This window comes from Pollachius pollachius, assembly GCF_949987615.1.
Source record: "Pollachius pollachius genome assembly, chromosome: 6".
NCBI classification, from domain to species: domain Eukaryota; kingdom Metazoa; phylum Chordata; class Actinopteri; order Gadiformes; family Gadidae; genus Pollachius; species Pollachius pollachius.
The window spans coordinates 3047183-3070675 of record NC_136939.1 but is presented as its reverse complement, the minus strand read 5'-3'; the positions used below and the strand labels follow the sequence as shown (position 1 = coordinate 3070675).

General features: G+C 50.6%; 1 protein-coding gene across 1 annotated transcript in view; it reads right to left on the bottom strand.

The window, feature by feature from the left end:
• Nucleotides 1-19546, bottom strand: part of LOC307076985 (unconventional myosin-Ic-like) — a 31670-nt gene extending 12124 nt beyond the window's left edge. Inside the window, exons 1-13 of the mRNA XM_079738219.1 lie at nt 19518-19546; nt 18949-19402; nt 12752-12910; nt 11928-12043; nt 9642-9840; nt 7567-7647; nt 7099-7278; nt 5439-5537; nt 4113-4226; nt 2965-3036; nt 2230-2349; nt 2059-2141; nt 1330-1435 (exon numbers count right to left, since the gene is read on the bottom strand). Coding sequence (XP_079594345.1) covers nt 1330-1435; nt 2059-2141; nt 2230-2349; nt 2965-3036; nt 4113-4226; nt 5439-5537; nt 7099-7278; nt 7567-7647; nt 9642-9840; nt 11928-12043; nt 12752-12910; nt 18949-18966 — 1347 coding nt within the window. The 5' untranslated portion in view covers nt 18967-19402; nt 19518-19546. The remainder of the gene's footprint in view (nt 1-1329; nt 1436-2058; nt 2142-2229; nt 2350-2964; nt 3037-4112; nt 4227-5438; nt 5538-7098; nt 7279-7566; nt 7648-9641; nt 9841-11927; nt 12044-12751; nt 12911-18948; nt 19403-19517) is intronic.
• Between the last annotated feature and the right edge of the window lie 3947 nt (nt 19547-23493).

Below are 23493 nucleotides of genomic sequence, written 5' to 3'. Positions count from 1 at the left end.
AGAGAGGAGAGAGGAGAGAGAGGAGAGAGGAGAGAGAGGAGAGAGAAGAGAGAGGAGGGAGGAGGGAGGAGAGAGGAGAGAGGAGAGAGGAGAGAGAGGAGAAAGGAGGGAGGAGAGAGGAGAGAGAGGGAGAGAGGGAGAGGAGAGAGGAGAGAGAGGAGAGAGAGGAGGGAGGAGAGAGGAGAGAGGAGAGAGGAGAGAGGAGAGAGAGGAGAAAGGAGGGAGGAGAGAGGAGAGAGGAGGGAGAGGTGAGAGGAGGTAGAGGTGAGAGGAGAGAGAGGAGAGAGAGGAGAGAGGAGAGAGAGCAGAGAGGAGGGAGGACAGGGGAGAGAGGAGAGAGAGGAGAGAGGAGGGAGGAGGGAGGAGAGAGAGGAGAGAGGAGAGAGGAGGGAGAGGTGAGAGAGGAGAGAGGAGAGAGGAGAGAGAGGAGAGAGGAGAGAGGAGAGAGAGGAGGGAGGAGAGAGGAGAGAGAAGAGAGAGGAGGGAGGAGGGAGGAGAGAGGAGAGAGGAGGGAGAGGAGAGAGGAGGGAGGAGAGAGAGGAGGGAGGAGGGAGGAGGGAGAAGAGAGAGGAGGGAGGAGGGAGGAGAGAGGAGAGAGGAGGGAGAGGAGGGAGAGGAGGGAGGAGGGAGGAGGGAGAGGAGAGAGGAGGGAGGAGGGAGAGGAGAGAGGAGGGAGGAGAGAGGGGAGAGAGGAGGGAGGAGAGAGGAGGGAGGAGAGAGAAGAGAGAGGAGAGAGGAGGGAGGAGAGAGGAGAGAGAGGAGGGAGGAGAGAGGAGAGAGGAGAGAGGAGAGAGAAGAGAGAGGAGGGAGGAGAGAGGAGAGAGAGGAGGGAGGAGAGAGGAGAGAGAAGAGAGAGGGAGAGGTGAGAGAGGAGAGAGAGGAGGGAGGAGGGAGGAGGGAGGAGAGAGGAGAGAGGAGGGAGAGGAGGGAGGAGAGAGGAGAGAGAGGAGGGAGGAGAGAGGAGAGAGGAGAGAGAAGAGAGAGGAGAGAGGAGGGAGGAGAGAGGAGAGAGGAGAGAGGAGGGAGAGGAGGGAGGAGAGAGGAGAGAGAGGAGGGAGGAGGGAGGAGAGAGGAGAGAGGAGAGAGAGGAGAGAGGAGGGAGGAGAGAGGAGAGAGAGGAGGGAGGAGAGAGGAGAGAGGAGAGAGAAGAGAGGAGGGAGAAGGGATGAGAGAGGAGAGAGATTATAATCAACTGTTAAAACACAACACAACTGACAATACTTTAAACTGAATCTCCATATTTGACGTGCTCCTTTCAGTGGTGCAGGTAGACCAGAGCAGAATGTGAAGGTCCTGAACCCAAAGGACCCCGAGGGCCCCCCCACTCACGGCCACGCCCTCCGTCTCGTACTCCTCCTGCTCCGAGCGCAGCGTGAGCTCGATGAACAGCTGCTGCAGCTTCTCGCTGCAGTAGTTGATGCAGAACTGCTCGAAGCTGAGGGGGGGAGCGGAGACGCCGTTAGGACCCGGGCTCCCCTCCCCACCTGATGCATCAGGTGGGGAGGGGGGGGCAGGTTAGGACCCTGGTCCCATCAGGTGGGGAGGGGAGGGGGGGGGGTTGATGATGAAGGGGTGAGGGGGTGGATGATGAAGGGGTGAGGGGGGGAGGGGGTGGATGATGAAGGGGTGAGGGGGTAAGGGAGGGGGTGGATGATGAAGGGGTGAGGGGGGGAGGGGGTGGATGATGAAGGGGTGAGGGAGGGGAGGGGAGGGGTTGAGGGGGTGGATGATGAAGGGGTGAGGGAGGGGAGGGGGTGGATGATGAAGGGGTGAGGGGGGGAGGGGGTGGATGATGAAGGGGTGAGGGGGTAAGGGAGGGGGTGGATGATGAAGGGGTGAGGGGGGGGAGGGGGTGGAGGATGAAGGGGTGAGGGGGTGAGGGAGGGGGTGGATGATGAAGGGGTGAGGGGGTGAGGGAGGGGGTGGAGGATGAGGGGGTGAGGGGGTGAGGGAGGGGGTGGATGATGAAGGGGTGAGGGGGTGAGGGAGGGAGTGGATGATGAAGGGGTGAGGGGGTGAGGGAGGGGGTGGATGATGAAGGGGTGAGGGGGGACTCACCTGTTGTGCTGGAAGACCTCAAAGCCGTAGATGTCCAGCAGGCCGATGACAGAGGAGCCGTCTCTGCAAGGGGTCCCGTCGCCCTGGGGGGGAGGGAACACACACCGTACCTTAGAGCGGACGTCACCACAGAGGGAGGGGCTCCCCCCCAGGGCACACAGCATGGCTCACCTGGAGGGCCAGCGATTGGTTGATCTTCTCCACCAGCCAGGTGAAGGTGCGGCCGTACACGGCCTGGGCCAGGGCGTCACGGGCCGCGCCCGCCTGCTCGAAGGTCAGGGGGGAGATCATCTGGAACCCAGAGAGGACAGACATCATATACATATATATATATAAATATATATAACATGCTATACGTCAACCTCCTAAGATGGCGCAATCTGATTGGTCGATTGGGTCGTTATATCTCGGGATATTGCCCAATATCCCGAGATTGACACCTCAAACTCTGGATATTGTTTTCATCGCATATTGTCCCGCTTTGCAAGCGTTTCAGAGGAGAAAGTACAAGAAGTTCCACCAAATCCTATCCCTAAAAACACAAAAAGAGCAACACAGTTTTGCTTCCATAGATGTTGAATGATCTGAGTTGTACTGTAGCTGGTTTGTTATTGAGTCTGAGGTAATGGGGGGCGCGCGGTGGTCTCGTCAAGCTAATGAAAACAAATGAACCGCTAATAAAAACAAATAAATCCTGGCACAAAGTGTTATCGCATTAATTTTTGGAGTGTTCACGTGTAGTTTATACTAAAACAATTATTCACCTCAAGCTCCGTGAATAGTGGGGAATAGCTATTCACCACTATTCACTTCGCCTTCGGCGAATAATATATATATATATATATATATATATATATATACACGACATACACCACCCACCAAGCGGATGCGTCATAGAGTCCTCACCTCCTCTCCCTTGGCTGTCAGCTTCTTGTGGGTCAGAGCTTCAGTGAGGGCTGCCCTGTCCACGCCTAGCAGCTGTACACACACACACACACACGCACACACACACACACGCACAGACCCACGCACACGCACACACACACAGACACACACACACACACACACACACACACACACACACACGCAGAGACAGACACACGCACAGACAGACACACGCACAGACAGACACACACACGCACAGACACAGACACACACACACACGCACAGACACACACACAGACAGACACACGCACAGACAGACACACACACACACAGACACACACACACACAGACACACACACACACACACACACATACACAGACACACGCACACACACACATCCACACACACGCACATCCACACACACGCACACACACACAGACACACGCATGCACACACACACACAGACACACACACATATGCACAGACACACACGCACACACACCCACACACACACGCACCCACACCCACAGACACACACACATATGCACAGATACACACGCACACACACACATCCACACACACACACAGACACACACACACACACACACACACACACACACACACACGCAGAGACAGACACACGCACAGACAGACACACGCACAGACAGACACACACACGCACAGACACAGACACACACACACACGCACAGACACACACACAGACAGACACACGCACAGACAGACACACACACACACAGACACACACACACACAGACACACACACACACACACACACATACACAGACACACGCACACACACACATCCACACACACGCACATCCACACACACGCACACACACACAGACACACGCATGCACACACACACACAGACACACACACATATGCACAGACACACACGCACACACACCCACACACACACGCACCCACACCCACAGACACACACACATATGCACAGATACACACGCACACACACACATCCACACACACACACAGACACACAAACACAAACCCATAGTCAGCTCCAGTCAGTCAAGTGTAAGAGTTAATGATAATCAGAGTGTCATCTAGGAGGATGGCCGTCGTCAGCTCCAGTGGGTGGGGGGGGCGGCTGCCTCGGTTTGAGGGTGTGTGTCCATGCCATGCTGACCTGGGTGAGGGTCTTGACCTCCATCTCCGTGGTGACGTAGGTCTGTCCGTCCTCCTCCTCTCCGAACTGAGTGTTCCCCAGGTGGAGCACGCTGCTGATGACGTCCAGAAGCTCCTGAAGACACACGGACGGCACGCCCTGTTACCAGTCAGTCAGTCAGTCAGTCACCAGTCAGTCAGTCACCAGTCAGTCAGTCACCAGTCAGTCAGTCAGTCTGTGTGACTGTGTGTATGTGTGTGTGTGTGTGTCCATGTGTGAGTGTCTGTGTGTCTTTGTGTGTGTGTGTGTGTGTGTGTGTCTGTGTGTCCATGTGTGTGTGTGTGTGTGTGTGTGTGTGTGTGTGTGTGTGTGTGTGTGTGTGTGTGTGTGTGAAAGGGTAGAATGTCGAGGGTCTTAGGTTCAGCACAAAAAGGCAGCAGTGAAGCAAAAATTACTTAGAATCCATTTTAATCCATTTTTTCTTTCATACAACTGAGAATACACAGGCAGCACATGGCATAGCTTCCGCCTTCTAGCTTCCCCCTTCGGGACTGACACGCCTCCCTTATATCTGCTCGTCAGGTCACCCGAGATTGGTACATACCAATCCATGAAATATCGCCGGGGGTGTTTACATATCAATCAACTAAATATGCATCAAACTGGTCAAAACAAACGTACCTATAATAATTTAAACTACATCAGACCTTAGTTATTATTTTTGCGTGGACACACGCCACTACTTACAAAGTACATGTTCAAATAAAGATAATTGATTTCACGGAGACGCAACGGCGTCACTCGCGCACGCCCCTGCACCATATAGCTGTCCCCAGCCGGGCGCGCGCTTCTTAGAAGCCGCATTGAACGCACAGCTGACAACGGCGGTGAGCAGTTTTTGTTTTCTTACCACTCAATACGCAAACCCGCCCCACAATCGCATAATACATCAAATCCCAAACATAATGCAGAAACTTGATTACTCTCGCTTACTCTTGCATGCAAGATAAATGCCCCGGTGCGGCCTCAATACGGACGCGTGAGGACGCGCCAATAGCCGCGTCATCACAGTGTGTGTGTGTGTCCACGTGTGAGTGTCTGTGTGTCTTTGTGTGTGTGTGTGTGTGTGTGTGTGTGTGTGTGTATGTGTCCATGTGTGTGTGTCTGTGTGTTTTTGTGTGTGTGTGTCTGTGTCTTTGTGTGTGTTTGTGTGTGTGTGTGTGTGTGTGTGTGTCCATGTGTGAGTGTCTGTGTGTGTGTGTGTCCATGTGTCAGTGTCTGTGTGTCTTTGTGTGCGTGTGTGTGTGTGTGTGTGTGTGCGTGCGTGCGTGCGAGGGGGTTTCCTACCTGCTCCTCTCCCTCGGTGAAGCCGATGACAGACAGGGCCTTGATCAGGGCCTTCCAGCCGTTCTTATCGTTCATGGAGCTGACTCTGGGACAGTTTCCCTGCACACAGACAGCACTGCTATGGGCCGCACTCACCTAGCGGCCATCTTGGATCCATCACTAGGGACTGAATGAGGAATTCTTCATTCAGCTCCCCAAGCGTTTAGGTGGAACCAACATGGCCACTGGTTGAATAAGGCTCAATATATTACAATATATATGGTGTATTATAAGTATATTGTATCTTCAGACAGAGGGTTTTATTGTATGCATACATACATATATATATAATTAATTATTAGTTAGTCAACGACTTCACCTTAGTATAATTATGCTTCTTTACAGGGTACTACTTCACTATTTCATATTTACTGTATATCACAGTATAGTAGGTTAAACTAGAAAATGCCTTTTCTGCAGAAAATGCGGTGAGTGCTGTAGCACAAAGTGAGGTAGAAAATATGTTTTAATAAAGCCACATAGATTAAGACATAAAGAATTTAACCATTAAATGGTTAAAATCAAGTGAAGGGATTTGAACAGAGTCTAAATGGAGTAAACAATGTAAACATGCCCACCATTTAAAGAAATCTAAATGTTTGGAAACAAATAAAGTGAGAGCGGAATGAAAAGCGCAAAGCATTTCTAAAAATGCAGAAATGTAAAGGGAATTGAACCGAAGAATCTGAAAGGTCAAATGTATTGCAGTGCACTGCTAAAAAACATGGAAGCTGAAATCTAAAACTGACGCTGAATTGCATTATATGAAGAAGCAAAGTGCTGAAATACATTGTTACAAAAGCTGGAAGCTAAAATGTTATTCCAACAAAGCTGGAAGATAGTAGTATTAGTGGTACTAGCTGTATTATTATTATTATTTTTTTTTTTTAAACCAGCCGAAATTGTATGTACTCGCCTAATGCTAATATTCCCAGCCTAACTTTATTAAAAGTAATCCAATTGGGCGGGAAAACGGCCCAATCTGGCAACACTGCCTGCACGTCCTCGCGCTCTAACCTCAGCGTAAATCAATGAGACCAACTGAAAACAAGCCGACATGGAACTTAAACTGGGATTTTGAAAAAGTATAAAGGTAATCGAAGATTATTGAAGATACAAGTGTGTGGATTTGTTAAACCTTTGAACGAAGGTTAACGATAAAATACTGACCAAGTTACGAAGTCTGAAGTAGTGTCAGAGAATGTGTCAGAGAATGACTTCCATTGTAAAAAATAGTACTTTAAAAGCATAATATCTTAAAAAGTATAAAATATTTAAAAAGTCTGAAAAGAAGCGCGTGATTCCAAGCTAATATGAACATTTAAAAATTGGAGTGGAGTCTCTAGGTGAAAAATTGAGGAAGTAGATGGGTCCCAAAGTTTGTAGAGAATAATAAAGAAAGAAAGAAAGAAAGAAAGAAAGAAAGAAAGAATAAAACTTAAGAAGAACAATAGTTGAGCGATGCATGCAGCACTCACCTAATTATAAAATATTCAAGTTTATATTTATAGCATAAATTATTCAACTGAACTGTGTACAGTACTAGAACACACACACACACACACACACACACACACACACACACACACACACACACACACACACACACACACACACACACCTTGACCAGGTAGAGGTATTTCTGGGGGTTTCTGTCCAGGTGCAGGTGCAGCAGCTGCTCCTCAGTCCCGCCCTCCAGCAGCTGGTAGAACACGTGGTAGTTCCTCTCGCCGTGGTTCTGGTGCACCACGCGACTCTTCTCCAGCAGGTAGTTCAGGATGTGAGCGCCCACCGGCACCCCCTGGTGGACAGCCGGGGGAATGTCAGACACTTGTACGCGATTCACTTCCAATGAAGCAACAAGACACTGAGATGATCCCAGAAATATACAAGGGATCCAAGCGTGTATTTAATTTAAATGAGATTTTAACACAATGAAATTATGAAATTAATATTTAATTTGCATAGCAATAATATAAGCACTACTTGGATAAAGGCCAACCGCCTTTATCCAAGGGGTCGGCCTGCTCTAGAAGGCCTACAGGTAGACTGTGGACATCAGCGTTCCCACCCAGAACGTTTGGCTCACCCTAAAGTCAAACTGGATGTCCATGTACTTCCCGAAGCGGCTGGAGTTGTCGTTGCGGAGTGTTTTGGCGTTCCCGAAGGCCTGGTCGCGGAAGAACAGCGTTCCCCAGAGGACAAGGCGGGAATCACAAGGGAGGATGTGAGTTCAACAACAACAACAACAACAACCATTTATTCTGTAAGATACAGGTCATTGTGGAGCAGATAGGGGTTAGACAATACAGAGACAGGTCATTAAGGAGCAGGTAGGGGTTAGACAGTACAGAGACAGGTCATTAAGGAGCAGGTAGTGGTTAGACAGTACAGAGACAGGTCATTAAGGAGCAGGGAGGGGTTAGACAGTACAGAGACAGGTCATTAAGGAGCAGGTAGGGGTTAGACAGGTCATTGTGGAGCAGATAGGGGTTAGACAGTACAGAGACAGGTCATTAAGGAGCAGGTAGTGGTTAGACAGTACAGAGACAGGTCATTAAGGAGCAGGTAGGGGTTAGACAGTACAGAGACAGGTCATTAAGGAGCAGGTAGGGGTTAGACAGGTCATTAAGGAGCAGGTAAGGGTTAGACAGTACAGATACAGGTCATTAAGGAGCAGGTAGGGGTTAGACAGTACAGAGACAGGTCATTAAGGAGCAGGTAGGGGTTAGACAGTACAGAGACAGGTCATTAAGGAGCAGGTAGGGGTTAGAAAGGTCATTAAGGAGCAGGTAGGGGTTAGACAGTACAGATACAGGTCATTAAGGAGCAGGTAGGGGTTAGACAGTACAGAGACAGGTCATTAAGGAGCAGGTAGGGGTGAGACAGTACAGAGACAGGTCAGAGGTCGGGTACCTCCAGGATGGGGTAAGACAGTACAGAGACAGGTCAAAGGTCGGGTACCTCCAGGATGGGGTAAGACAGTACAGAGACAGGTCAGAGGTCGGGTACCTCCAGGATGGGGTTAGACAGTACAGAGACAGGTCAGAGGTCGGGTACCTCCAGGATGGGGTAAGACAGTACAGAGACAGGTCAGAGGTCGGGTACCTCCAGGATGGGGTAAGACAGTACAGAGACAGGTCAGAGGTCGGGTACCTCCAGGATGGGGTAAGACAGTACAGAGACAGGTCAGAGGTCGGGTACCTCCAGGATGGGGTAAGACAGTACAGAGACAGGTCAGAGGTCGGGTACCTCCAGGATGGGGTAAGACAGTACAGAGACAGGTCAGAGGTCGGGTACCTCCAGGATGGGGTAAGACAGTACAGAGACAGGTCAGAGGTCGGGTACCTCCAGGATGGGGTAAGACAGTACAGAGACAGGTCAGAGGTCGGGTACCTCCAGGATGGGGTAAGACAGTACAGAGACAGGTCAGAGGTCGGGTACCTCCAGGATGGGGTAAGACAGTACAGAGACAGGTCAGAGGTCGGGTACCTCCAGGATGGGGTAAGACAGTACAGAGACAGGTCAGAGGTCGGGTACCTCCAGGATGGGGTAAGACAGTACAGAGACAGGTCAGAGGTCGGGTACCTCCAGGATGGGGTAAGACAGTACAGAGACAGGTCAGAGGTCGGGTACCTCCAGGATGGGGTAAGACAGTACAGAGACAGGTCAGAGGTCGGGTACCTCCAGGATGGGGTAAGACAGTACAGAGACAGGTCAGAGGTCGGGTACCTCCAGGATGGGGTAAGACAGTACAGAGACAGGTCAGAGGTCGGGTACCTCCAGGATGGGGTAAGACAGTACAGAGACAGGTCAGAGGTCGGGTACCTCCAGGATGGGGTAAGACAGTACAGAGACAGGTCAGAGGTCGGGTACCTCCAGGATGGGGTAAGACAGTACAGAGACAGGTCAGAGGTCGGGTACCTCCAGGATGGGGTAAGACAGTACAGAGACAGGTCAGAGGTCGGGTACCTCCAGGATGGGGTAAGACAGTACAGAGACAGGTCAGAGGTCGGGTACCTCCAGGATGGGGTAAGACAGTACAGAGACAGGTCAGAGGTCGGGTACCTCCAGGATGGGGTAAGACAGTACAGAGACAGGTCAGAGGTCGGGTACCTCCAGGATGGGGTTAGACAGTACAGAGACAGGTCAGAGGTCGGGTACCTCCAGGATGGGGGTGGACTGCAGCAAACAGTCCCTGAGGGAGGCCATGCGCTGGTGGGCGGGGCAGGAGACGGCGTAGTACAGCAGGATCTTCTTGGAGGCCTCCGTCTTCCCGGCGCCGCTCTCCCCGGAGATCAGGATGCACTGGTCCCTCCGGGAGGTCTTCATGGCCCGGTAGGTGTTGTCTGAGAGGGCGTAGCTGATGGGGAACAGGGGAGGAGCTTCAGTTAGTATGACTAGTCTCCTTACTGTCCGACTCGATCACTCTACAAACATAACAGGCAGACTGCATTCACATCACTCATATATATTCACATACACTGATAGGGCTGTGCTAAAGCCTGGTACCTCCAGGGCTGTGATAAAGCCTGGTACCTCCAGGGCTGTGATAAAGCCCGGTACGTCCAGGCCTGTGATAAAGCCCGGTACCTCCAGGGCTGTGATAAAGCCCGGTACCTCCAGGCCTGTGATAAAGCCCGGTACGTCCAGGCCTGTGATAAAGCCCGGTACCTCCAGGGCTGTGATAAAGCCTGGTACCTCCAGCACTGAGTCAAGATCTGGTACCTCATGAAGGTACCGCATTCATATCATTCATACATATTCAAATAAACAGATATTCAGATTTTATTTCACTCATCACTTTTCCCCTATCTTTATTTAGTTTATTGTTTCATTTAGTGAACCTCTTTCAATGACCTGGTCGTACGCTTTACACTAGATGACTGCAGGTTGTGGGGAATAGGTGGACCAGCCGGATAGAACCAGCCGGATGGAACCAGCCAGATGGAACCAACCGGATGGAACCAGCTGGATGGAACCAGCCAGAAGGAACCAGCCGGATGGAACCAGCTGGATGGAACCAACCGAAAGGACCCAGCCAGATGGAACCAGCCAGATGGAACCAGCCGGATGGAACCAGCCGGAAGGACCCAGCCAGAAGGAACCAGCCAGAAGGAACCAGCCAGAAGGAACCAGCCAGATGGAACCAGCCAGAAGGAACCAGCCAGAAAGAACCAGCCGGATGGAACCAGCCGGATGAACCAGCCGGATGGAACCAGCCCGGACTACGGGACCTCCGGACCGATTGTACCGACCACCACAATGTGGACATATTTCATGGCTCATTCGTCAAGACTGTCACGACAAAGACCGCCAATCAGGACTTTCATCTGGACGTTTCCACGGTGACAGGAAGCATGATCGAGGCCTCCCATTGGTCACCTGCCGCCGGCGCAGTCGGGGTCTGGTTACTCTGCTCCATCATCTGAGCTGCATTGGACCGCGGCTTGGTGTGTGTGTGTGTGTGTGTGTGTTTGTGTCCTGGTAATGGTCCAACGTATCAGGTCATTGTATTGAGGCTGAGTGTGTGCATGTGTGTATTTGTGTGTGTGTGTGTGTGTGTGTGTGTGTGTGTGTGTGTGTCCTGGTAATGGTCCTATTGTGTGGGGTCATGGTCGGCCGTCCATCTGCTGGTAATTCTGTCCCAGGAACCCGACAGCGCCAGAGCCAACGCTCACTCACTAGAACCCCGTGGTGGTTGACTGAATACTGGTTCATATCTCCATCCACACACCCACGCATCTCACAAAACACTGTCCAGGTGTGTTGCCAGTGGGAATTGAAGCAGGTACCAGTCTAAGGGTAGGGTAGTTACCAGTCTGAGGGTAGGATAGCTACCAGTCTAACACGTAGGGTAGGTACCAGTCTAACACGTAGGGTAGGTACCAGTCGAACCTGTAGGGTAGCTACCAGTCTAACACGTAGGGTAGTTACCAGTCTAACCTGTAGGGTAGCTAGCAGTCTAACACGTAGGGTAGCTACCAGTCTAACCTGTAGGGTAGTTACCAGTCTAACCTGTAGGGTAGCTACCAGTCTAACACGTAGGGTAGCTACCAGTCTAACCTGTAGGGTAGGTACCAGTCTAACCTGTAGGGTAGCTACCAGTCTAACCTGTAGGGTATCTACCAGTCTAACCTGTGGGGTAGCTACCAGTCTAACCTGTGGGGTAGGTACCAGTCTAAGACGTAGGGTAGTTACCAGTCTAACCTGTAGGGTAGGTACCAGTCTAACCTGTAGGGTAGCTACCAGTCTAACCTGTAGGGTAGCTACCAGTCTAACCTGTAGGGTAGGTACCAGTCTAACCTGTAGGGTAGGTACCAGTCTAACACGTAGGGTTGGTACCAGTCTAACACGTAGGGTAGGTACCAGTCTAACACGTAGGGTAGGTACCAGTCTAACCTGTAGGGTAGGTACCAGTCTAACCTGTAGGGTAGGTACCAGTCTTACATGTGGGGGGAGATCTCATAGTAGCTCACTCCTCTGTAGCGTTCCATGTGCTGCGGTGAGTAGATCTCCAGGTCCTTGTAGGGGTTCACCGACACCAGGACAGACCCCATGTAGGTCTGTGACACACACACACACACACACACACACACACACACACACACACACACACACACAGGTTATACATATACAGCACCGAATCCATGTAGGTCTGCAACACACATTACTTAAATAGAATTGTATTCATTTCATGATAGTGACTATAATGAGCCCGCTCCATTGTCCCTTACGTGTGATGTATTTATTCAACTTGTGCTTGTGTGTGTGTGTGTGTGTGTGTGTGAGTGACTGACTGACTGACTGAGTGTGAGTGACTGACTGACTGACTGAGTGTGAGTGACTGACTGACTGACTGACTGACTGACTGAGTGTGAGTGACTGAGTGACTGACTGACTGAGTGTGAGTGACTGAGTGTGAGTGACTGAGTGACTGACTGACTGAGTGACTGACTGAGTGAGTGACTGACTGACTGACTGACTGAGTGTGAGTGACTGAGTGTGAGTGACTGAGTGACTGACTGACTGAGTGACTGACTGAGTGTGAGTGACTGACTGACTGAGTGAGTGACTGACTGACTCACTGACTGACTGAGTGTGAGTGACTGAGTGTGACTGACTGACTGACTGAGTGAGTGAGTGAGTGACTGACTGACTGACTGAGTGTGACTGAGTGACTGACTGAGTGACTGACTGAGTGACTGACTGAGTGTGAGTGACTGAGTGACTGAGTGTGAGTGACTGACTGACTGACTGACTGAGTGACTTACATAGATGAGGTTCTCGGTGAACCTCCTCCTCAGGTTCTCGATGAAGGCAGCCTCGCTGTTGAAGTTCTCCAGGAGGACGAAGTCCTGCACGCCCACGCGGTCCCGGGCCGTCAGCGCCCCCTCCAGCACCAGACGCACCCGCCCGTCCACCCCCACCTCCTGCAGGAGCGAGGAGGAGGAGCACGGTTAACACCACCGGAAGACCTCCTCCGGGAGCCTCTGCCTCTCAGGCCAGGTGGAGTCGCGTGTTGAGATAAGAACTGGTTTGCTTAACTAAATTTGCACTGCACTACTACTTTAATATAGTTACAATATTAATGTAAACTCAAGCTGCAGTTACAACCATCTGACCAGCAGAGGCCGCCAGAGGTCTCGTGCATTGGATCCTGGCAGCTTGGTGGTTAGTTTGAGTGCAACGTGACTCACAGATCAAGATTAGGATCGTCTTGATTAAAAGGGAGCGTGTACAGCCATTCAAAAGCAACAGTGAATATTCCTAATCTGTGACGGAGCATGGGATTCAGAGTTAATGACGCACCAAAAAAACAACACCCTTGAATTAAATGTTTTGATGTGGAAACCCCCACACACGCTCTCTCACACACACACACACACACACACACACACACACACACACACACACACACACACACACACACACACACACACAATCAGACTAGTAACAGTTCCAAAGGCCAGAGGCTTAACAATTCAGACAGTAAACAGAGAGAGAGAGACAGAGAGAGAAGTCGTGCGTGTGTGTGTGTGTGTGTGTGTGTGTGTGTGTGTGGGTGTGGGTGTGTGGGTGTGTGTGTGTACATGTCAACTCAACTGCAGACAGCTAAACAGTCTGCAGTCTGACTTCATTCACACAGGTGGAGCCATGAGTCGTTTATCAGAGAGGTTATCCAAAGAGACTCACTCTGAGTTCAGATCCATGTCATTGAGGAGCAGGAGCATCGGGGTTAGACAGTGAATTCAGGTCCATGTCATCCAGCTAGGGGCTAGGGCATCTAGGGTGCCCAAAGGTAGACATGAGGGAATCGAACACAGAACCTTTCAGCCGGGAGTCCACACCCTGACCACTAAAATGCACCCGGAGTTCTTCAACTATTTCTTCTTGGGACTCCAAAGACAATCTTGTGTCCATGGGACACCCCCCCCCACCCACTGCACACTCTGATCACTATGAACACAACAGATCACTCTGAACACTCTTAACACAACAGATCACTCTGAACACTCTTAACACAACAGATCCCTCTGAACACTCTTAACACAACAGATCACTCTGATCACTCTTAACACAACAGATCACTCTGAACACTCTTAACACAACAGATCACTCTGAACACTCTTAACACAACAGATCACTCTGAACACTCTTAACACAACAGATCCCTCTGAACACTCTTAACACAACAGATCACTCTGAACACTCTTAACACAACAGATCACTCTGAACACTCTTAACACAACAGATCCCTCTGAACACTCTTAACACAACAGATCACTCTGAACACTCTTAACACAACAGATCACTCTGATCACTCTTAACACAACAGATCACTCTGAACACTCTTAACACAACAGATCACTCTGAACACTCTTAACACAACAGATCACTCTGAACACTCTTAACACAACAGATCACTCTGATCACTCTTAACACAACAGATCACTCTGAACACTCTTAACACAACAGATCACTCTGAACACTCTTAACACAACAGATCACTCTGATCACTCTTAACACAACAGATCACTCTGAACACTCTTAACACAACAGATCACTCTGATCACTCTTAACACAACAGATCACTCTGAACACTCTAAACATACCTGAACACTCTGAACACTCCAGAACACGTAAACACTTAAACACTCTATACACTCTGAACCCGCCAGAGCACTCTTAACTACCTTAGCACTTTGAGCACTATGAACACTCTGGACACTCTGGACACACAAGAACACTCAGAACACCTCAGAACCAGTGATCCTTTCCTTAAGGACCACTGGTTCTGTTGTGTGCAGAACTTCCCCTGTTTCACACTGGGTATTTCGCACCCTGGTCAACAGCCTTTGCCGTTGGCCAGTCATGCGTTGTTGTTGAGAGGCTGTGTAAAACAGGTTAGTTCCTCAGCGTCTAGTGGCTGGCCCGAGTGGGCGTAGTCCACCACGCGTTTTACAATAACATATGTAATACCGCGCCATCATCTATACTGAAAGTGAAATGTACAGCAGCATAGCGCTGCTGTGGGGACATATTCACATAATCACACATCTCAATCGCAGCTCATGTAGTTTGAAAGTGTTTTGTTTGTTTGTTCTAAAGATATTGGCTATTCAACAGATATTCACGCTCTGATTAGCGACGTGACGCGAGGAACTGAAGACCTGATCCGGGGATGGGGAAAATCAATGCGAGCACGCGATTGAGAGTGAGGGAATCTAATAAGCAGGCCAAAATAAAGGGCCGTGTAGTGGGGGGGGGGGGGGGGGGGAGCTAAGGTGAAGCACACAACATCTGAGCTGAAAAACAGTGTAGCAAAATAGAACGCTCTATATTTTTATTAGGGAAAATTATTTCAGAGCCTCGTTATGCATTTCTCTCTGCCAAATGGCAACCCAATAAAAACTCATGACATAAAGTTTGGGGAAGGCTGGCCTGGAGTGTTCTGTTGTGTACACAACGTTCTGGAGTGTTCAGAGGGTTGTGTTCAGAGTGCTCATAGTGTTCAGAGGGTTGTATTCAGAGTGTTCAGAGTGCTCTGTGTTCAGAGTGTCCAGAGTGCTCTGTGTTGTCAGGTCATGACGCACCGCCAACTGGATTCCGACCCATTGGGGCTCCTGATCCATAGTTTGAGGGCCGCTCCTCTACACTGTCCAGTAGCAGTGGTTCCCAAACCTTTCGGCCCTTGAACCCTGAAGCTCTCCAACGCTTGTGAGCCGGTGAGACCAATGTCCCGGGGACCATCACTCCACTCCACACCACGTGGTTAGTCGTTGTTTGCTCGGGGCTGTGAATCATCGGGCCGTCAGTTTGTAAATACAGACCGTCAAAAAAACATGTATCTGCTAAATGGCTCATCGAACATCTAAAGCTTATGCCAGCCACCACCTGTGACCCCATATGCACCAGGGGACCCCAAGTGGGCCCCGACCCCCAGGTTGGGAACCCCTGCAGTGGACTATCTGGGTGCAGCCCACAGCTCCAGCTTGGTTCTGAATCAGAGATCCTGAACTCAGATCTCAACAGGGCCGAACAAAGGGCCGTTCCCCGGGGGCCTCCTCCGGTCAGCAGAACCTCCTTATCTCCAGACTGAGAGCCTGCAACAACAGCAGGACAACACCGGACCGCAGCCAGGGAAGGCAGATGGGACACACACACACACCCACGCATGTACGCATGTAGACAGGTACGCATACACGCACACACGCGCACACACGCACGCACACACGCTGCCCACACAAACACTGACGCACGCACAGGCACCCACACACGCATGCATGCAGGTTTACACACAAACGCATGCACACACACACACACACACACACACACACACACACACACACACAGAAACACACAAAATACAACACAGCTTCCAGATCTTAAACACGCTTAAAACACGGTAAGCTTCCAGACCAAAACATGCAAAGCTAAGAGCTAAGAGACCCTGAAAACGCTAAGAACATGCTAAGCTAGAATACCTCAAACATGCATACAAGACCATAAACACGTTGGGCACGTTAATTCTAGTAGGCCCCAAACAACCTCCGGACTCTTTTAGAAGGATGGCTACGTGACTCATTCTCTGAAACCTTTCCTTTGGTTTAATTTCCTTAAATGGGGGGAATTCAGCATTTGTGTATCGAGCAGAGCCTGTGAACATATCTCTACAGCCATGTGATCTGATCTCATGAAAACCAAACCTGCCAAAGCAGCCAGCTGTCCCTCAGCGCGGACTCATCACCAGCGCACCAGAGGTTCTGCTGGCTCTTACTGGTCCTCGTGTTATCAGACGGACCAGCACTAGGCTCACAGGCTGGGATCAATGCGTGGGTGAGCTTCTGGTCCTGGTCCCTGTACTGGTCTCTCTACTGGTTAACAACCTGTGTGAACCAGTAGGAATGGGAGCACTGGTCCCTGTACTAGTGTGACAATGTGTGTACCAGTAGGACAGGATCCTGGTCTCTGTACTGGTCTCTGTACTGGTGGACAACATGTGTATACTGGTGTACACCATGTGTATACCAGTAGGAATGTGAGCCCTGGTCCCCGTACTGGTCCCTGTACTGGTGATACCATGTGTACTGGTGTACAACATTTGTATACCAGTAGGAATGTGAGCGCTGGTCCCAGAGATCTCCTAATGGGGAGCAGACCAAACAGATGTTTCCCGCGTGACTCAGCTGATATTTATATCTTCTGCAGGACACTCGGAGAGCGCCACGGACACAACGAACGACGGACAGAAGGACGTCCCATTCCCAGTCGCGTAACCACTGCCATGACGACATTGGCTGGTCCGGCGCCCGGGGGCACCTGCTTTGCCCCCAGAAACAGGGCCACAGCAAGGGGCTGGGCGCCGTGTCAGAGCCTGCAGCAAGAGGCCTGTATTATGTTCCCCTCCGGGTCCCAGTGTGTTGACAACCGTCTCCTCGTTACCTAGGAGCGGGCCTTGGCTGAGTGCCGGCTGACTAACCTCCACGGCTGGGGCTCTGGCGGCCTTATAAGGACTGCAGTTCCCCCGCAGTGCACCACCTCCACCACCACCACTACTACATCCACCTCCACCCTGGACTAACACCACCACTACTACATCCACCTCCACCCTGGATAACCACCACCACTACTACATCCACCTCCACCCTGGATAACCACCACCACTAACTACATCCACCTCCACCCTGGACTAGCAACACCACTACTACATCCACCTCTACCCTGGATAACCACCACCACTAACTACATCCACCTCCACCCTGGATAACCACCACCACTACTACATCCACCTCCACCCTGGACTAACACCACCACTACTACATCCACCTCCACCCTGGATAACCACCACCACTACTACATCCACCTCCACCCTGGATAACCACCACCACTACTACATCCACCTCCACCCTGGATAACCACCACCACTAACTACATCCACCTCCACCCTGGACTAGCAACACCACTACTACATCCACCTCTACCCTGGATAACCACCACCACTAACTACATCCACCTCCACCCTGGATAACCACCACCACTAACTACATCCACCTCCACCCTGGACTAACACCACCACTACTACATCCACCTCCACCCTGGACTAACACCACCACCACGTCCTCCATAGCCGGCTCCACCCTGGACTACCAGCACCACCACCAGCACCACCTCCCCCAGACTACCACCCGTCTCCTGATGACGAGCAGCATGCCAGCATTAAGACGACAACAGAGAGCTGTGAGATGCTTCCTGAGTCATGGGAGCAAGGCTCTCCAGCGTGTGACTCTCCTCTGAAGACGCTGCGGCTGGCAGGGCCATGGACGATGTGTTGTCTGTTTGTCTGTTTGTTTGTTTGTTGTGCTCCTGGTAGATCAGAGTAGGGAGTGGAGGAGCATGGAGTACAGAGAGTACAGTAGAATAGAGACCAGCAGAAGAGAGTAACAGTAGAGTATAATAGAGTAGAGTAGATCAGAGTAGAGAGTGGAGGAGCGTGGAGTACAGAGAGTACAGTAGAATAGAGACCAGCAGAAGAGAGTAACAGTATTGTAGAGCAGATCAGAGTAGAGAGTCATAAAGAGTAGAAGCACTGAAGACACAGCTCTGCATAACACATGGGTGCAGTAGAGAAGCAGCGTACAATTACAGATGATGTAGGCATGTATAAGTAAGTATATACATGTAGTGTGCATCTAGTAGATGTATACAGTGTGTACCCAGTCGATGTATACAGTGTGTATCCAGGAGATGTATACAGTGTGTATCCAGTAGATGTATACAGTGTGTATCCAGTAGATGTATACGGTGTGTACCCAGTCGATGTTTACAGTGTGTATCCAGGAGATGTATACAGTGTGTATCCAGTAGATGTATACAGTGTGTATCCAGTAGATGTATACAGTGTGTACCCAGTTGATGTATACAGTGTGTACCCAGTAGATGTATACAGTGTGTATCCAGGGGGTCTTACCCGGGCCTGGTACCTCATTCTGGCCTGTGGTTGGGGAGCCAGCGTGAGCTTAGATGTTTCCTTCTGGTTCTGCTGCTCCTCCTGGTCTCCTCCTAGTCTCCTCCTGGTCTCCTCCTTGTCCCTTTCTGTTCTCCTCCTAGTCTCCTCCTTGTCTTCTCCTGGTCCCTTCCTGGGCTCCTTCTGGTCTCCTTCTGGCCTCCTTCTGGTCTCCTTCTGGTCTCCTTCTGGTCTCCTTCTGCTCTTCTTCCTACTCCTGCACGAATCTCAGCCTCTCCTCATCCGCCTCCGACCACGAGCTCCTCGACGTACGATAACCTCCTCCTCTCTCTTCTCCTACTTTTCTGCGCTCTGAAGCTCCTTGCACACACTTCTGTCCTTGTTTCCCCCCTCTCTCTCTCTCTCGCCCCCTCGCTGTCTCTCCCTCTCTCCTCCTCCTGCTCAGTGTGTCTTGTCCCTGGGGAGATCAGACAGAAGTATGTTAACAGACACACATAAGCCTCAGACGCACACACCGACTCACACACACGCACACACACACACACAACAATAACAGCTTTCCTGGTTCATACCGCTGATCCGTCTTCACTCATGAGGTCAGGGAGACCCTTCTAGCTCTCCCTCTACCTCGCTCTCTCTCTCTCTCTCTCCCTCTCTCTCTCTCCCTCTCTCTCTCTCTCTCCCTCTCCCTCCCTCTCTCTCCCTCTCTTTCCCTCTCTCTCTCTCTCTCCCTCTCTCTCTCTCTCTCTCTCTCCCTCCCTCTCTACCTCTCTCTCCCTCCCTCCCTCTCTCAAACTAAAACAAGGGCAGGAAGTCCAGCAGCACGTCAGCCAGTGGAAAGTATGCTGCTGTAGAGAGAAAGCTGGGAGGGAAAAACGCATGGCTCTGCTAACATGAAATCACCGACAGAGCTGATTAAAAAAACCTGCCATCACGTGACCCCGGCGCCGCCACATTCCTTCTTTGCCTCTGCCGCACCCTCTCTCTCTCTCTCTCTCTCTCTCTCTCTCTCTCTCCCTCACTCTCTCTCTCTCTCTCTCTCTCTCTCTCTCTCTCTCCCTCACTCTCTCTCTCTCTCCCTCTCTCTCTCTCTCCCTCTCTCTCCCTCACTCTCTCTCTCTCTCCCTCTCTCTCTCTCTCCCTCTCTCTCCCTCACTCTCTCTCCCTCTCTCTCTCTCCCTCTCTCCCTCTCTCTCTGCCTCTCTCTCTCTCTCTCTCTCCCTCTCCCTCTGTCTCTCTCTCCCTCTCTCTCCCTCTCTCTCTCCCTCTCCCTCTCTCTCCCTCTCTCTATAGTTCTCCTCCCTCCCTTCTCTCCCCCGGGCGGGGCCAGATCCAGGGGACATGAGTGAACACGCCGACTCCTTCCATGGAGGTCCCTCTTCATCCAATAACAAGTCCTTAAATCATCCCCATTATCCTCCTCATCCTCACAACCCGCAGCTGATCAGCAGCTGGAGGAGAGACGTGGTCCCGGCTGGGGTGACGGAGAAGCCACGGCTGGGAGGGTGGAGTCCCCCCCTGTTAGGGTGGAGTCCCCTAGGTTAGGGTGGAGTCCCCTAGGTTAGGGTGGAGAGACCGGAGGTGTGGTGACCAGGAGCAAGGTCAGACAAGGATGTCTCCTCCTCTGGGCCTCCTCACTTCTGCTGCTCCTGAGACCTCCTTTAGATCACCTCTCCTCCAGCCTTTCCCGCTCTCCTACCCAACTCTTCTATCCTCCTATCCTCCTTCTCCTCCTCCCCCCTCTCTTCCTCCTCCTCCCCCACCCTCCCCTCCTCCTCCTCCTTCTCCACCCTTCCCTCCCCCACCACTGCTCCTCTGTTCATTAGTAGGAACACAACGTTCTCCATCTCCTGCCGGGTTCATCAAAACCTCTGAACCCAAGGAATGTGAACGATGTCATCGAGCTGGGGAACTCCCTCAATCACTCCTACTCTCTCTCCCTCGGTCACTCCTTCTCTCTCTCTCTCTCTCCCTCTGTCACTCCTTCTCTCTCTCTCTCTCTCTCTCCCTCGGTCACTCCTTCTCTCTCCCTCGGTCACTCCTTCTCTCTGTCTCTCCCTCGGTCACTCCTTCTCTCTCTCTCTCTCTCTCTCCCTTGGTCACTCCTTCTCTCTCTCTCTCCCTCGGTCACTCCTCTCTCTCTCTCCCTCGGTTACACCTTCTCTCTCTCTCTCTCCCTCGGTCACTCCTTCTCTCTCTCTCTCTCTCACCCTCGGTCACTCGTTCTCTCTCTCTCCCTCGGTCACTCCTTCTCTCTGTCTCTCTCCCTTGGTCACTCCTTCTCTCTGTCTCCCTCTGTCACTCCTTCTCTCTGTCTCTCTCCCTCGGTCACTCCTTCTCTCTGTCTCTCCCTGTCACTCCTTCTCTCTGTCTCTCTGTCCCTCTCACTCTTTTCCCTGACGTTCTGATTGGTCCAGCTCACCCCCTGACCCCTGACACCCCTCAGTTGTTTCCCATGATCTGCTTTCTATTTCTACACCAACTGTTCCGTTGCTTCATATAATCAGAGACACACTGTTGGCGGAGAGGAGGTGGAGGAGGTGGAAGAGAGGAGGAAAAGTAGACCACCCAACCTCAACCAAAACCACAATCAACCCCACCCAAACACCACCAACCCCAGCAAACTCATCCTCAACCCCAACAACCAACCCCTACGCACCACCAACCCTACCCGTCATCAACTCCACCCAAACACCACCAACCCAACCGGCAAGTAGCTGATGACCTAAGGGGTTCCACACACCTTCCAGATCTCTTTCCATCACCTCCGTCACCTTGTGATCCTATCTGCTTGTTGTTCTGCCCTCCTGGCTTCCTACCTTTGTTCTGAGCTTCCTGTATCAACGTCTTCCTTCCCCATGCGACTTTATCCACCTCCCCCCTCAGCTGGGTATATCTGGTTTATCTGTGTTTAGTTGTACAGGGTTTAGTTCTCGTTGTGCGCAGTCAATTGTATGTTGGGAGTTGTTTTGAATTGTCTTTTGAGTTGCATCTAGAAGTTATACTGTGTAAGATGATGTTTTACTATGAGTTGTGTGATGTGGTACAATCTAGCTGGTTTTAGTTTAATTACCGTATTGTAAATGTATAGTTCTTGCTACAGCAGTTAATAATGTTCTATTCTTTAGTTCTGTTGTAGTCTTTCTGCGGATCTCAAAACAAGGGTTTAAACTGTTCTAGTGTTTAAAGTTCTGTTCTATTGATCTTCAACTTGACTTCCATCATCATCATCATGTCAGAAATAACTTGGGAAGAGGAGGAATAACCCGTAATATCAACCTGGATCTTCACACTCCAAAGCTTTTGGGGTTTTAATCATATAAAATATTTAAGACAGCGAAAGTGAGAAGGACTTTGTGAAGGCCTGTGAGAGAGATGGAGGAAGAGAGATTGTGATGCGAGAGAAACTTGTCGTGTAACTAGGTATCAGATATACATTCTGGCACTGAGAATCTAATACAACGAAAGCGCAGACACTTAACCATATTCAGTGTTCCTGCCTCCTGTTTTCCAAGTGCAAGCCCGTAAAACACAGACGCGATGGGGCAGGTGACCACAGGTCAACAGAGAGGACATCATATTTGGACGTTATAAGCTAATATCGTTAATTCACCCCGATATTAATTAATAATGAGGCATCGCTGAGGCGATGCTGGCCTCCTGGCTCCGTTCTCTGGGCTGTCCCTCACGACGCCTCTGCCCCTCACACCTCTACTAACGCACCTTCTTCACCACTTTATGCAATAACCTCACCATATGGAGGCCTATAGGACCTGCAGGTCAAGAGTTGATATCACGTTGGTTAGTCTCTATGGAGAACTCTTTATAGTTAGGATATTAGCTCGAGACTCGGGCCCCCCCTAGTGGTATCAACGGGCGCTACACTTATAACCTCTTCTCATCCCAGACATTCACAGTGAATAGATGATTAAACAACGTTATATCCGAATCACACGCGTTGTGGTTATTATTATTGACCCATTCTTATTTAGCTCCTATAACAAACGTTGAGTTGAGTTGATTAAGGCTGTTACAAACAATAGTCTTGATTTTTTTAGAACGCTATACATGTTAAAACTATTAACGAAGCAGTAAGACCACCAAATGATACTCGCTTTACTTTGCTTGCGTCATCAATATGGTCATTAGAGAATGGAGGTTTAAAGTCCATACCTGTGGTCTCTTCAGGTCTCCCTAACGCGGTTCACGCACCAAGATCACCAAGCTGCCGTTTCTTCTGCACAAGTCTTTATTTGTGGGACCGGCCTCTGTCTCCAAACCACCCTGAATAAATACAGCTGGTGTTAATGCTCTGTGAAGCATCAGCCCTAGCCCACCCTCCCTGGTGGAGAAACTCCTGTGTAACGCACTTTTAAACTGAGCGTCTCCTGAATCACATTTCACCCAATATTGTAAAGACTTTAGTTTTCCTCATAATTCCGCCAGGGGGCGACAGCGCTGCAGCTTGTTGTGGGCAATAAAGGGAGAGTCTCCAGCAGGAAACAGAACAATAATGTAACACTTCGGCGCATTATTTATGAATTTAAC